The sequence below is a fragment of the Dama dama genome, chromosome 20, assembly GCF_033118175.1.
Source record: "Dama dama isolate Ldn47 chromosome 20, ASM3311817v1, whole genome shotgun sequence".
Taxonomy (NCBI): domain Eukaryota; kingdom Metazoa; phylum Chordata; class Mammalia; order Artiodactyla; family Cervidae; genus Dama; species Dama dama.
Window position 1 is genome coordinate 104,687,472 of NC_083700.1, and position 14,120 is coordinate 104,701,591.

The window sequence follows — 14,120 nt, forward strand, 5'->3', positions numbered from 1 at the left end:
AGTTGTTCGGGTTGTCACAGTCCTTTTTCTTTCTAGCCTGTATCTCCCTTTTAATCATCTTCGTATTGTTGTCAGTCTAAATCTTTCTGTTACCTTTATTTTTCTCCCAGTGAGATCAATTAAGGGGAAAAAAATCCCAAGTCCGTTATGTCTTTCTTTATAGAATAATCTCTTTAGTGAGCCATTTTTTTTCTCCCACTCCTTTCCTTGGTAAATTAGTCTCTTTGTTCCCCATTTCAGCATTATCCCTTGTCTCTCTTTTCTAGACTGCAGCATTCTTATTTCCCTGGGAGTTCAATACCATCTTTTCTTCCCTTCTTTTCTGGTCTCTCCTTAAGTAATAGTACCCAGTTTGTGTGTTTCCCTGCTTTCCAAATGGTTTCAAGATTTATGTTTACCCATTTTTTAATTTATTTTTTGCTATTCTTCTTTTGGCTACGCTCGGTCTTTGTTGTGGCTTCTGGGCTCCAGGGCATGCAGGCTCAGTAGTTGCCACGTGAGGGCTTAGTTGCTCCAAGGTATGTAGGATCTTAGTTCCCCCAACCAGGGGTCAAAGCCAAGCCCTCTGTACTGGAAGGTGGATTCTCAGCCACCAGACCATCAAGGAAGTCCTCATATTTACCCATTTAAGAGTCATCTTGGACTTCCTTGGTGGTCCAGGAGTTAAGACTCTGTGCTTCTGTTGTAGGGGCATGGGTTCAATCCCTGGTCTGGGAAGTTCTGCATGCCATGCAGTGCATCCGGAAAAAAGCAAAAAGGAAAGAATCATCTTACACTATTTTAATTTCTTGTTGCTTTTTCCTTAAGAGTTTTTTTTGTTTGTTTTTTGTTTTTTTTTAGAAATTCCTGTTTGGGGGTTTGTCAACTGTTGTCCCCTGGATAGTTGAGCCTTTCACCAAAGTTAGAGCTTACCAGTTCTTCACCAGGCCACACAGCACCACATTTGGTGCTCCAGGGAGGGGGGCAGGAACACCCATGGTTTTTCTCTCTTGCTGAGAAGGAGCTCTTAGAACCAGTGCAGTGGCAAGGAGGCCAGTTATTATCGTAATGTGTCAGGCCCTGTTCTAAGCTGAGAGCTTATCTTTGCAACAATCCCTGTGAGGCAGATTCTATTATAAATCCAGAATTTACAGATGGGGAAACCAAAGCATAGAGCTCCCTCCAGTTCATATAACTGATTTGACAAACCTCTTTAAAGAATTGTTTTAGTTAAAACTTAATTCATAATGGTTTGATTATAACTCTGCTATATATTTCTACATACTTGGAGGTACCCTTTTGCTTTTTGGATTGTATCTTTACAGACCTTTTTTTTTTTGCAGTTTTATCCCTTTAAATATTGGAACAACTGTGCTACACAGATGATGTGTTTGATACCTGGAAGAGAAACTATATCCATTGGTACCTAGTCCTCCTAGGGGCATCTCAGTCCGATGGAGCTTAGGCCCCTCAGACGTGGATACAGTTTCATAAGAGCCTTAAAAATTGTACGGCAGGCAGAAGAATAGTCAGCATGCTCCTCTTCCTGGGAGTTAATTAACTCAAGGTCTTACGAGTAACTTTCTTTCTGTTCTTTTTTTTTTGGCACTCTGTGCAGCATGTGGGGTCTGAGTTCCCCAACCAGGTATCAAACCCATATCCCTTGCAGTGGAAGCATGGAGTCCTAACCAGTGGACTACCAGAGAGTTCCCGCAGAATAGTTTTCTCATGGGCCTTTCCTTTGGGGTTAGGGTTTAGATTCCAGATTGATTTCCTTTCTTCTGCTAATTCAAGGTTTGACCTTTTATGCTGAGATTTTTTTTCTTTCTTCCATCCTTTGTGTAGCTGAGAGCTCAGGTAGCTGCAAAGGCTGTCTTCGAGGGCTTCAGTGAGGGCGAGCTCACATTCCAGCCCACCTATAAGTATGATACTGGCTCCGATGACTGGGATACCAGGTAGGTCAGAGAAATAGAAACTCAGAAAGTTATGGAAGTACTTCCCCTCGTGGACCTACAGAAGAAGATAGGATTCCTGTCACTTCTTCCTCAGGTCAAACATTTTCTCTCAGTATCTGTTCATTAAGCAGACTGCTTTCCTACACTTAAAAAAAAAAAATGTATTTATTTGGCTGGTCTGGGTCTTCGTTGCAGCACGCAGGATCTCCGTTGTGACAGATGAACTCTCTAGGTGTGGCTTTGGGCATAATCACCCTGCGAGGCATGTGCAGTCTGGTTCCCTGACCAGGGATTGAACCTGGGTGCCCCACATTGAGAGCCTGGAGCCTTAACCCCTGGGGACCCCCAGGAAAGTCCCCACAATAATTCTCGAGACTTGTTTCCTTTCCAGCTATGCTTAGGGTGCTGATTCCAACAGACTGAGCTTGTACTCGGTCATTACATGGTAGTTCATATTTTTATTAGGGCCTATGGGATGCTCTTCAGTACCTATATTTTCTCATGTAATCTTCTCAACAGCCTATTGAAATAGGTATGATTTATTATCCTCATTTTATAGACCAGGGAACAAAAGCCCCCCACCCCCAAATTCAAGATCCTCCCAAGCAGGCAAGCATTGTAGCAGGATTTGAAGCCAAGCAGTAGGAATTCACAAGCTGTTTCAACCAGCATCTTTTGAGGCCCACAGAGTGCTTACCCTCAGATGGCTGTGACTGGCCTGATCCCCATGGGAAGGTGGAAAGCAGAAATCATCCTGAACACCGTTTGGCTTTGAGTGCTCGCAGCTGTTTGGGGGTGACACCCACAGGATACACGCTACCCCAGGCATCAGGCGCCGCTGTGGCTCGGAGGGCTTTCAATGTGGGCTTTGCGTTTCAGCGAGAAGTGTCGTGCTCCCGCCTGGTGTGACCGGGTCCTCTGGAAAGGGAAGAACATCACTCAGCTGAGCTACCAGAGCCACATGGCCCTGAAGACCAGCGACCACAAGCCTGTCAGCTCAGTGTTTGACATCGGGGTAGGTGGGCAGCTGGGTCCAACTTGCCATCGTCCTCTAGGGAATTGGTCCCCACAGCTGAGACCATGTTTGTCTTTGTGGTCTCCTCCTCCCACCTTGAGCGAGAGGAAGCTCCTTTTAAAAATGGTTTTAATTTAAATTTAATTCATGACTGTTTTGTAGACTTCTACTTTATGTCTCTACATACATGGAAGTTCCCCTTTACTCTTTGGACTGTTTCTTTCCAGACCTTTTTCTATGCAACTGTGTCAGTATTCTATATATAACACAGAGGAAGTTTCTCCCTTTTTGTAAAAGAGATATATCACACCCATGGTTCTGAGAACATCATTCCCCTCCACTGGCTATTTTTAGGAGATCTTTTCATGTCGGTAAAGGTAGAGCTCCCTCCTCATTATTTTTAAGGGCTGTAACATATTTTTCATAGTATGGATGAACCATGTTTGTACTGATCATTTAAGTTGTTTCCAAAATGGTGCTATTATATACACTGCTATAGTGACCAGCCCTCACATATATCTTTGTGTGTCAATGTGAACATTTCTGTAGAATGAAATTCCTAGAGTTGAAATTAGTGGTTCAGAGAAAAATGTATTCTATATTTATTTGAACCTACAAAATTGTCCTCCCAGCATCCTTGCCATTTTACTCTTCTGCCAACCATGGATAAACTTCTTTTCCCACAGTCTGGCTAATACTGGGTTTTAGCAATCTTTTAAATTTCTACCAATCCAGTGAGCCAAATGAGAAAGATAACTCCATTCTTTTTTTTTTTTTTTAACTCCATTCTTTTAGATTATACTTCCTGGATTACTAGTGAAGCCGAACATTTTTTTTTTTTTTCCTGTTTCTTTTTTTTTTTTTTGGTCGAAGTATCGTTGACTTACAGTAAACATCATTTTTTTTAAAAAAACACCTTTTTATTTATGTATTCTCCACTTGTGTCTTCTCTTCAGTGACTTCTGTGTTTCTTTGTATATATATTATCAGTTCTCAAGGGTGCAGGCAGAGGTGCTTCAGCATCCACAAGGGTGTGGGTGGTTTGAAAAAAGCCTAATGAATATTATAACCAAGGTTTTATTTTTGGAAGATGAGAAGAATTGTAATTCAAAATATAGAAGGGAAAGCCTGACAAAAGCCTCTTGGCTGATGGAGCACGGGTTTAAAAAGCCTGTGAAATGCTTTGACTCAAAGCCCCAGAGAAGCTCCTGCCTGCCAGCCTGTCAGCAGCAGCAAGCATAGCAGAGACAGGCAGGGGTATCTCTCTGCTCTGGGCTTTAGGCCCTGCAGAACTTCCCACCCAGCTTTCACTCCCGTATCTTTTTTCTGCTAATCGGGAGACAAAGAGGCTTTGCCTCTGGGGGACCCTTGTACGTCTATTGTTAATTGACTTCTTTGTTCATTAATTAAATCTGTTTAGTATTCACTTTCTGCGTTGCTATCAACTGCTATTTCCCCAGGCTGTGAATGTCCTCTAAAAGCAGCAGTCACCAGCCTTTTTGGCACCAGGGACGGGTTTCGGGAAAGACAGTTTTTCCATGGATAGGGAAGAGCGGGGGATGGTTTGGGGATGATTCAAACACATTACATTTACTGTGTACTTTATTTCTATTATTATTACATCAGCTCCACCTCAGACTATCAGGCATTAGATTCTGGCATTAGATTCTAGAGATTGGGGACCCTCAAAAAGAGGAAGTGGGTAGAAGCCAAGGGACTAAGTCTCTGCTGTTTCCCTTCCAGGTGAGGGTCATCAATGAAGAGCTGTATCGGAAAACTCTGGAGGAGATTGTTCGCTCCCTGGATAAGATGGAAAATGCCAATATCCCTTCCGTGTCCCTCTCCAGGCGAGAGGTAGAGAGGATGTGATAACACATCTGGCCCTTCTCTTCGCAGAACTAAATCTCACCTGCTAGGTCTCAGAATTCGAAGGGGCACCTGTCAGGCTCCTGGACTCTATAGTCTTCCTTGATCGGCTGCTTCTAGAGAAAGTGAGGCTGATGCTGCCAGCTGACAGGAGAGGCGGTGTTGGTTTAGATTTGGTTCACCTCTTGATCTTTTAAACCAAAAGCCTGTAACCTTTTGTGGTTCCTATATTTTACCCATACATGGGCCCTCTGTGAGTTAAATAAGTCACAGAGGATCCAAAATGTGTTTCATTTGATCTTAGTATAGCTGTGTGCATTCTTGCCCTGGGTTTGTCTTCCTCCTGATGCTTTGCTTTGAGATTGAGTCCAAAATGTGGGGTACCTATGAGGTGATGAGAGGGAAGGCAATATGGAAAAGTAACAGGCATTGGGAGAAGTCAATTTGGGGCTAAAGATTTTTCAGAGAAGTGCCACAGCATAGATCATTCAGAATTGACAATACCAAAAGTCAATTAAATGAGGATTTATGGTGAGGGTATTTTTAATGCCCTAGATGTCCAGCTTCAGAGATGGAGGAGCTTCATTTTCACATTTGGGAGTGGAATGTGTGAAGGATATTTTGGATATGGTCTTTGGGTACAGAAGATTTAAACTTGGATTCTGGTAGGGAATTTTCTGTGTTTTTTGAGTTTAGGCTTTCTGAGTTAAACACTAACAACTGGTCTTTAGTAGTAGCAGCTGTGGTTTCCCAGGTAAATACTTAAAAGCAAAAGCATGGTTTGAAAGAGATGGTCCTTTGTTTTCTTCCCAGGAAGGGCAAGGATTGCCCAGTTGGGGTGGTTGGGCAGGTTGCCGAGGAGAGGGCACTGGTCTGACTGGTCCCTGGCTTGTCCCCAGTTCTGTTTTCAGAACGTGAAGTACATGCACCTGCAGGTGGAATCCTTTACCATTCGGAATGGACAGGTGCCGTGCCAGTTTGAGTTCATCAGCAAGCCTAACGAGGAGTCCTACTGTAAGCAGTGGCTGCGAGCCAGCCCCAGCCGAGGCTTCCTCTTGCCAGGTAAGGCCTCTGCCCCTGGCTTCCTGGTGGCTGCTTTGGGGAACACCCTACCCTGTCTTTTGCTCATTCTCCTAGAATAAACTTTTTGTTTCTGAACGTTTTGCTGTTTGCTTGAAACTTTTTCAAAGCCCTGTGGATGTTCAGTTCAGTTCAGTTGCTCAGTCGTGTTTGACTCTTGGCGACCCCATGGGCTGCAGCATGCCAGGCCTCCCTGTCCATCACCAACTCCTGGAGTTTATTCAGTCTCATGTCCGTTGAGTCCGTGATGCCATCCAACCAACTCATCTTCTGTCATCCCCTTCTCCTCCTGCCTTCAGTCTTTCCCAGCATCAGGGTCTTTTCCAATGAGTCTTCACATCAGGTGGCCAGAGTATTGGAGTTTCAGCTTTAGCATCAGTCCTTCCAATGAATATTCAGGACTGATCTCCTTTAGGATGGACTGGTTGGATATCTTCGCTGTCCAAGGGACTCTCAAGATGGAGATCCATCCGTAGATAAAATGTAAAATAGTAAAGGGCATGAGTTCAATGTCAAAAGTATTCTCAGTCATGTGGATGTTCTGTAATTTCACACAGAGAAAACACAAGAGTTCTGTGAAGCAGGTGTGGCTGTAACAAGAACCCTTTCACTTTCTGTCTCACTATAATCAATTGTCTGCTCCCAACTGTCTGCTCTTGTGGCGAAGATAATAGGGTGGTCATCCAGAAATTATTGCTGGCCCGACCACCCGTATCACTCTCCTAGCTTCTCCTTGGCACTGTTGTGCTGTGAGGCAAAGGGGTTAGCCTGTTTTGTGGTCAGTTGATGTGTCATATACAGAGGTGAGAGCTGGACTGTAAAGTCTGAGCGCTGAAGAATTGATGCTTTCAAATTGTGTTGCTGGAGAAGACTCTTGAGAGCCCTTTGGACAGTGAGGAGATCAAAATAGTCAATCCTAAAGGAAATCAATTCTTGAATATTCATTGGAAGGACTGATGCTGAAGCTGAAGCTCCAGTACTTTGGCCACCTGATGTGAAGAGCTGATTCCTTGGAAAAGACCCTGATGATGGGAAAGATTGAAAGCAAAAGAAGGAGATTGCAGAGGATGAGATGGTTAGATAGCATCACCAACTCAAAGGACATGAATTTGAGCAAACTGTGGGAGATAGTGGAGGACAGAGGAGCCTGGTGTGCTACAGTTCGAGGGGTCGCCAAGAGTCAGACACGATTTAGTGACTGAACAAAAGCAAGTGGATAGTTCACAGTCTAATAACATGTTATATTTTCTACTAGATCCATACCTCCTTATTAGTTGTTTCTAGCTTGAGCATGAAGTGAAGTGAAATTGCTCAGTCGTGGTCCGACTCTTTGCGACCCTATGGACTGTAGCCTGCCAGGCTCCTCTGTCCACGGGATTCTCCAGGCAAGAATACTGGAGTGGGTTGCCATTTCCTTTTCCAGAGGATCGTCCTGACCCAGGGATCGAACCCTGGTCTCTCACATTGTAGGCAGACGATTTATCGTCTGAGCCACCAGGGAAGTAGAACCTAGCTTGAGCAGTGCTACCTAGAACGTGAATTTAATCGCAGTTACCTACTCATGTTTTTGTTTACTGTTTTCAATTCCCCTTTGGACCATAAACTCCTTGTCCACATGTCTCTTGAGTAAGTGCACGTGTGCACGCTCAGTCTCTTCAGTCGTGTCCAACTCTTTGTGACGCAATGGACTGTAGCCTGCCAGGCTTTTCTGTCCATGAGTTTCTCCAGGCAAGATACTGGAGTGGGTCACCAAGCCCTCCTCCAGAGGAGTCTCTTGAGTGCTGAGAGTGTAAATTCTTGCTGGTTGGCTGATACCTCTTATTTTCTTCCCCTAACTCTGTATGCCCGACCCTCTGCCAGCCCGTCTTCTCTCCCCCTTTCTTCTTGGCCTCCCGCCAACTGGTATTTCTTTTTACATTTTTTTTTTTCAGATTCTGCCGTTGAGATTGAATTAGAGCTATTTGTAAATAAGACCACAGCTACAAAGCTCAACTCGGGTGAAGACAAAATCGAGGACATTCTGGTTTTGCACTTGGACAGGGGAAAGGATTACTTCTTATCTGTGTCTGGGAACTACATGCCAAGCTGCTTCGGATCGCCCATTCACACGTTGTGCTACATGAAGGAGCCAATTTTGGACTTGCCGCTAGAAACCATTAGAGAGCTGGTGAGTTATTGCCACAAGAAAACATCTAGAAGGATGTAGCAGCCAAGCCAGTCAAGTGAGAGGTTCTCATGCCTACCCTCCCAGGGACCTGAGGATTCTCTAGCCTCCATAGTTTGCCTATGCTGTCAGATATGTACTGCTGTTTATCAGACATCCTGACATTTTTTTATGGTTTGAAACAACAGCAAGTTATTGCTTCTCATGTGAGTTTCCAGTGTGGCTTTTCTGGTCTCGCCCAGGCTCATTTTTGTGGTCCATGGCAGCTGTGCTGGCTAGAGGGTTCAAGGAGGCCTCCCTCTCTTTTTTTCTTTCTTTTTAAAAGAATTTCTATTTGTTTATTTTGTTTTGGCTGTTCTGGGTCTTGGTTGCTGCATTGGCTTTTCTCTAGGTGTGAGCGGGGCGCGCTCTCTAGCTGCGGTGCTCGGGCTCTAGGGCGTGCGGGCTTCAGTAGTTGCAGCATGTAGGCTCTGTGATCGCCATTTTCAGGCTCAGGAGTTGTGGTTCCCAGGCTCCAGGTCCCGCTGTGGTGCATGGGCTCCGTGGCTCCACGGCATGTGGGATCCTCCTGGACCAGGGATGGAAGCTGTGTCTCCTGCATCGGCAGGTGGATTCTTTACTCCTGAGCCACCGGGGAAGCCCCTCCCTTGCTTTCTTGGTGTTGGCTGCTCACTGGGCCTCTCCCTCACTATGGGCTCTTGTCATTCAGTAGGTTGGCCTGAGCTTCCCTCAGTAGTGGCAAGAGTTTGAGCGCAGAAGCTGTAAGGCCCCCAGTGGCCCAGGTTCTAAAACTCACATGGTACCACTTCTGCCACATTTTATTGATCAGAACAAGTTGTGAGATCAGCCCAGATTCTAGGGATGGGGAAAGACTCTACCTCTTGATGGGAAAACTGTGAAATGTTTTGCTGTGTTTTTTGATTCTTCATAATAATTATTAAATTCAGCCACAGATATCAAGATAATGCATGTCCCTGACCCATGATAGTTATTTCTTTTCCTGTTTTATTCATCACTTTTTATTTTGTTTTGTTTATTTTGTTGGCTGCCCTGCATAGTCTGTGGGATCCTAGTTCCCCAACCAGGGACTGGACCTGGGCCCTCGACATTGAGAGCTCAGAGTCCCAGCCACTGGACCACCAGGGAATAATTCCCTGTTTTAATCATCACTTGGTTTATTATCCTAAAATAATTTTCTGAGATCTAAAAAGATTCACATACAGACTTACAGATATTGAACACAAACTTATGGTTACCAAAGGGGAAATGTGGAGAGAGAGAAATCAAGAGCTTAGGATTAACATGTATATATTTCTACATATAAGATGGATAACCAACAAGGACCTACTATATAGCACAGGGAAGTCTGCTCAATATTCTGTGATAACCTGTATGAGAAAAGAACCTGAAAAAGAATATATATATATATATATATATATATATATGTATGTATAACTGAATCATTTTGCTATATACTGGAAACAAACACAAAATTGTAAATCAACTATCAGTTCAGTTCAGTCACTCAGTCGTGTCTAACTCTTTGCGATCCCATGGACTGTAGCATGCCAGGCTTCCCTGTCCATCACCAACTCCTGGAGCTTGCTCAAACTCATGTCCATCAAGTTGGTGATGCGATTCAACCATCTTGTCCTTTGTCGTCCCCTTCTCCTGCCTTCAATCTTTCCCAGTATCAGGGTCTTTTCTAATGAGTCAGTTCTTTGCATCAGGTGGCCAAAGTATTGGAACTTCAGCTTTAGCATCAGTCCTTCCAATGAATAGTCAGGGTTGATTTCCTTTAGGATGGACTGGTTGGATCTCCTTGCAGTCCAAGGAACTTTCAAGAGTTTTCTCTAACACCACAGTTCAAAAGCATCCATTCTTTGGTGCTCATCTTAATCAACTATAGTCCAATAAAATTAAAAAATAAATAAAAAGTTCCTATGGAAATAATTCTAAAACAGGGGCGCTAGTTTGGAACAGACTTTTGGCAATAGGTATGCTTTTCTTTTTCCTCCATTTCATTTTTTAATTTAGGGACTCCAGAACTCTATTCTCTCCATTTTATAGATGAAAACAGAGGTCTAATAAGGGGAGTGATTTTTGTCACGGGGCTGTGTGGTGAGTTAACCCTGGACCTCAACCTTGCTTTTGGGTTTTGGGATTCCCAAGTCTGTGCTCTTTTTTCACCAGACTATACCATCTCTCTGGTTCTGACAGTGAAAGTGCTACAGGCAGGATGTTTGTTTCTAAGATGCTACATATTTCACCTGATTCATTGAAACTGCTTGCCATAAGCCACTCCCAGTTCTCAAGAGTCACTTTTCATACCTTGATCATGCCACCTGATTTCATTTTTGCCTAATGAGTATTTGCTTAGGGACATCAAAACATTTCCCTTCTTCCACGGGTTTGCTGTCCCTATATCCTGCCTTCTCCTGAAGCCAGCCTGGTGGAAGCTCCATTGGTGGACCTTCTGATCATGGTTTTTATTTCTTTTCAGACTCTGATGCAACTCCAGACTGAAGATAATGGGAGCCAATTGGAGAAACCCATGGACATCCCCAAGGAGCTCTGGATATTGGTTGATTACCTGTACCGAAATGCCATCCAGCAGGTAGGTGGTGCTGAGGTAGTCACACCTGACAAAGGCCATGCTGCCTTGAGAAAGAGCATCAGCCCCGAGAACTTTGGGCAGAAAACAGTTTTCCCCCGCAGAACCTGTGGAATGCTCCTCTTCCACTGGGGAGTGAAGGTTGACAGGTTCACGCGCCACACCCCCATGGGGCCCCGCTATGACATACAGCACCCAATTCTTCCTAGGGGAAGCAGCCTCACCTGGGAGGGCCTTCCCAGCAGAGCACACTCCCTCCCCGGGCCTCTGGGGTCCTCCAGGTAGAAAGGCATCTGGAACCTTCTCAGAATGTCAGCCTGCTCTCCTTTGTGGGAACTCGCACCAGCTTCTAGGATGGGAGGGGCTCACTTGTTGACAAGCCAGATGGACAGGGGGACCCGTGGAACCCTCAGGCCATGAGTCAGGAAGCCTGATTTCTAGAGTGGGTTGGGCAAGCTTCCTGCCATCAGATTGGTCATTTTCACTGACTGGTTTGTCTGGGGCCCAGGGAGACCCACAGAAACTCTGATCTACTGCAACTCTGCCACTTCAGGGCAGTGTACATTCTTAGCATAGTCTCTGTCTGCTTTTCCCCTCAGATTTATTGAGCATTACAGTGTCCCAAACTCTGTTCTAAGTGTTTTGCAGCACAACCTCATTTAGTTCTCACAGTAGTTCTCAAATGAGGAAACAGATGCTCAGAAATGTGAAATAATTTGGCCAGGGTCCCAGAGCTGACAGATGGGCAGGATCGGGATTTGAACCCAGGGACTCTATAGAAGTCACCTTCTTATGTATGGACTGTGCTAGTCTACCTTCTCTATAGAGCTCCTTTCAGGTGTAACTTTTGAGCAATACATATAATATTATTACTGTTCACAGTTATTGGGCATTGAGTCATTTTGTAAAACAAATTAATATAAGGGATCCTAGGGCTCATGGAAATACCTTTATTGCCATAATCTCATTTTCTCAAAGCACTGACGAACCTTTTTAACTTTCTCCGTCTTATAAATGATATATCTTCTTCAGTTTTTTTTTTTTTTTCCTCTTTCTGGTTAATCCCTCTTAACACTGCAGGAACCATAGCTACTTTAAAGTTTTCCCTTCGGTCAGATCACCAGGGATTGAACTTGCACCCCCTGCAATGGAATCATGGCATCCTAATCACTGGACTCCAGGGAATTCTCTCATAATAGATATATTATCGTGCTTAAGACCTGTTATGGGAGCATGACTGGGAGGGCCTGAGAGATGAATTAGCCACATCAACCTATATCCCATTGTCTACTAGGGTGATTCAAAAGCCTCAACATGCTCTCTTTCTGCACCCTGCTGGTGATTATGTTTCTAGGTCAGGAAATCATTGCTGCCTTTCTGAGAATAGAATTATTTTGTGACTCTCTTCCCTTTTTCAGGAAGATCTGTTTCAGCAGCCAGGCCTGAGGTCGGAATTTGATCATATCAGGGACTGTTTAGATACTGGGACAATTGATAACCTCTGTATCCTTTCAGATGTTCGTGTGCCTGTGTGTATATGTGTGTGTGCATATGAGTAAGAGAAGTGAGCAAAAGGAAGGCGTGATATTTTAAGGCTCAAAATCAGACATTGTGACCTCAGCTGGCATGTTTTTCTTATTTAAAGTTTGCATAGAGAAGACTTTACAACCTTAAGCAACCAATGTGTCAGGAATTTAGGAGAGCCCAGCTAAGCTAACAGTTTGGCCCCTTCATGATGTCAGTCCGGCATCTGAGCGCTCAGCAGAGAGCCTGGCTGGGCACGCAGCACTCTGGCACGTGCTGGCTCCCGGGCCTTTTCCTAATGGTGACCATGGCAGCAGCGTCATCTGTTCCTTAACGACGGGCCCAAAGCTGCTAGCAATCATTCCGTGGCCGAAGCCCTGCTGCTTTTCCTGGAGAGCCTGCCAGAGCCTGTCATCTGTTACAGCGCCTACCGCAGCTGCTTGGAGTGTTCCGGCAACCTCACAGCAAGTAAACAGGTGAGGGCAAGCGTGGAGCATCGCCGCGTTCACGTTGTAACCCTGGGTCTCATGGGGCCTACAGGAACAAAGTGGCTACCATCCCCCAAATGCAGTGTCTTAGAAACTCAACTCCAAGTCTTCCCAAACCCATTCTTCCTCTCATGTCCCTTTTCCTCGTAATGGCATCACCATAATTCCACTGACTCAGCCCAGAAAACAGTCATTTCTTTCTCCTCCTCTTCTCACCTTCCACATGTACGATCCCCTTACTCCGTCACTCTTCTTCTTTCTTCCATTCTAGCTCCACTTTCCTTGGTTCAGAACCCTGCATTCATGCTCTGCTTCTACTCATTGGTTTTGTGTACTGCCATTAGATTTGGGGTTCAAAAGTTCTCATCAGGTCCACGTTCATCAGAAAGGCTCTCCATTGCCAAATAAGGATTTTCTTAAACCAGTATTTGGGACTTTTTATGATCTCACCTAGTCGTACACATAAGTAACCTGCCAGAGCAGAAAAATCTAGAAAATTTGCCAACAATACAGGTTCCTGAGCCTTACTCCACCTCCTCTGAATCAGAATCTCTTTTGAAATATATTTTGTGCAATAAACTGCTTCGCCACCAATTCTGAAATGCAGGCAGCCAGAGTACTTTTTGAATTCTAGCCTGATCAACCGTTCCAGGCTTCAGTTTAGTTCAGTTCAGTCGCTCAGTCGTGTCTGACTATTTGCGACCCCATGAATCACAGCACACCATGCCTCACTGTCCATCACAAACTCTCGAAGTCTTCTCAAACTCATGTCCATCGAGTCGGTGATGCCATCCAGCCATCTCATCTTCTGTCATCCTCTTCTCCTCCTGCCCGCTTAGGGCCTGTTCAAACAGTAGTGCTCTTACCAAAACTGACTTCTCACAATGGGTTCTCTCTTCTTGTCTCACTATCTTGCCTTTTTCTACACTTTCTTTTGCCCTAAATGCTCTAGTCCCTACCTCTGCAAGTCCAATCTTCACTTATATTCAAGACCCAACTGAGATGTTTTTGACTTTTGAGAACATGCAGTTAGAAATTTGACCTCTAAAATCATGTAGCACTTGATCTTCTCTTTTGGCACCTGTGATGAGTGATCAGGGTTTTCTACACACAGTCTTTCTCATGTACCTGGATCATGTATACTCAATTCCTGGAATATAACAGGCACTGGAGAAATGATTGAATGAACAAAAAGACAAATGTCAATTCTCCCTCTCTCAGGTCATTACTACCCTTCCTGCGTGTCACAGAAATGTCTTCACCTATTTGATGGCGTTTTTGCAAGAATTGCTGAAAAATTCAGCAAAAAATCATTTGGATGATAATATTCTAGGTAAGTCAAGGATGTGTGGAAAGCATTCTGCAAACTGACTCATTACAAGCAGTGTGGTTGAGGAAGGTCCCAAGTCCACTGCAGCGGAACTAAAACCTCAAG

General features: G+C 44.5%; 1 protein-coding gene across 5 annotated transcripts in view; it reads left to right on the forward strand.

Moving 5' to 3' along the window:
- INPP5B (inositol polyphosphate-5-phosphatase B) overlaps window positions 1–14,120 on the forward strand; it is a 61,277-nt gene that overhangs the window by 46,183 nt on the left and 974 nt on the right. For all 5 annotated transcript variants that reach the window (XM_061122332.1, XM_061122334.1, XM_061122333.1 and 2 more), the window contains 9 exons: window positions 1,825–1,934; window positions 2,814–2,949; window positions 4,693–4,803; window positions 5,715–5,877; window positions 7,827–8,062; window positions 10,563–10,676; window positions 12,092–12,176; window positions 12,546–12,673; window positions 13,907–14,018. In XM_061122332.1, coding sequence (XP_060978315.1) covers window positions 1,825–1,934; window positions 2,814–2,949; window positions 4,693–4,803; window positions 5,715–5,877; window positions 7,827–8,062; window positions 10,563–10,676; window positions 12,092–12,176; window positions 12,546–12,673; window positions 13,907–14,018 — 1,195 coding nt within the window. The remainder of the gene's footprint in view (window positions 1–1,824; window positions 1,935–2,813; window positions 2,950–4,692; window positions 4,804–5,714; window positions 5,878–7,826; window positions 8,063–10,562; window positions 10,677–12,091; window positions 12,177–12,545; window positions 12,674–13,906; window positions 14,019–14,120) is intronic.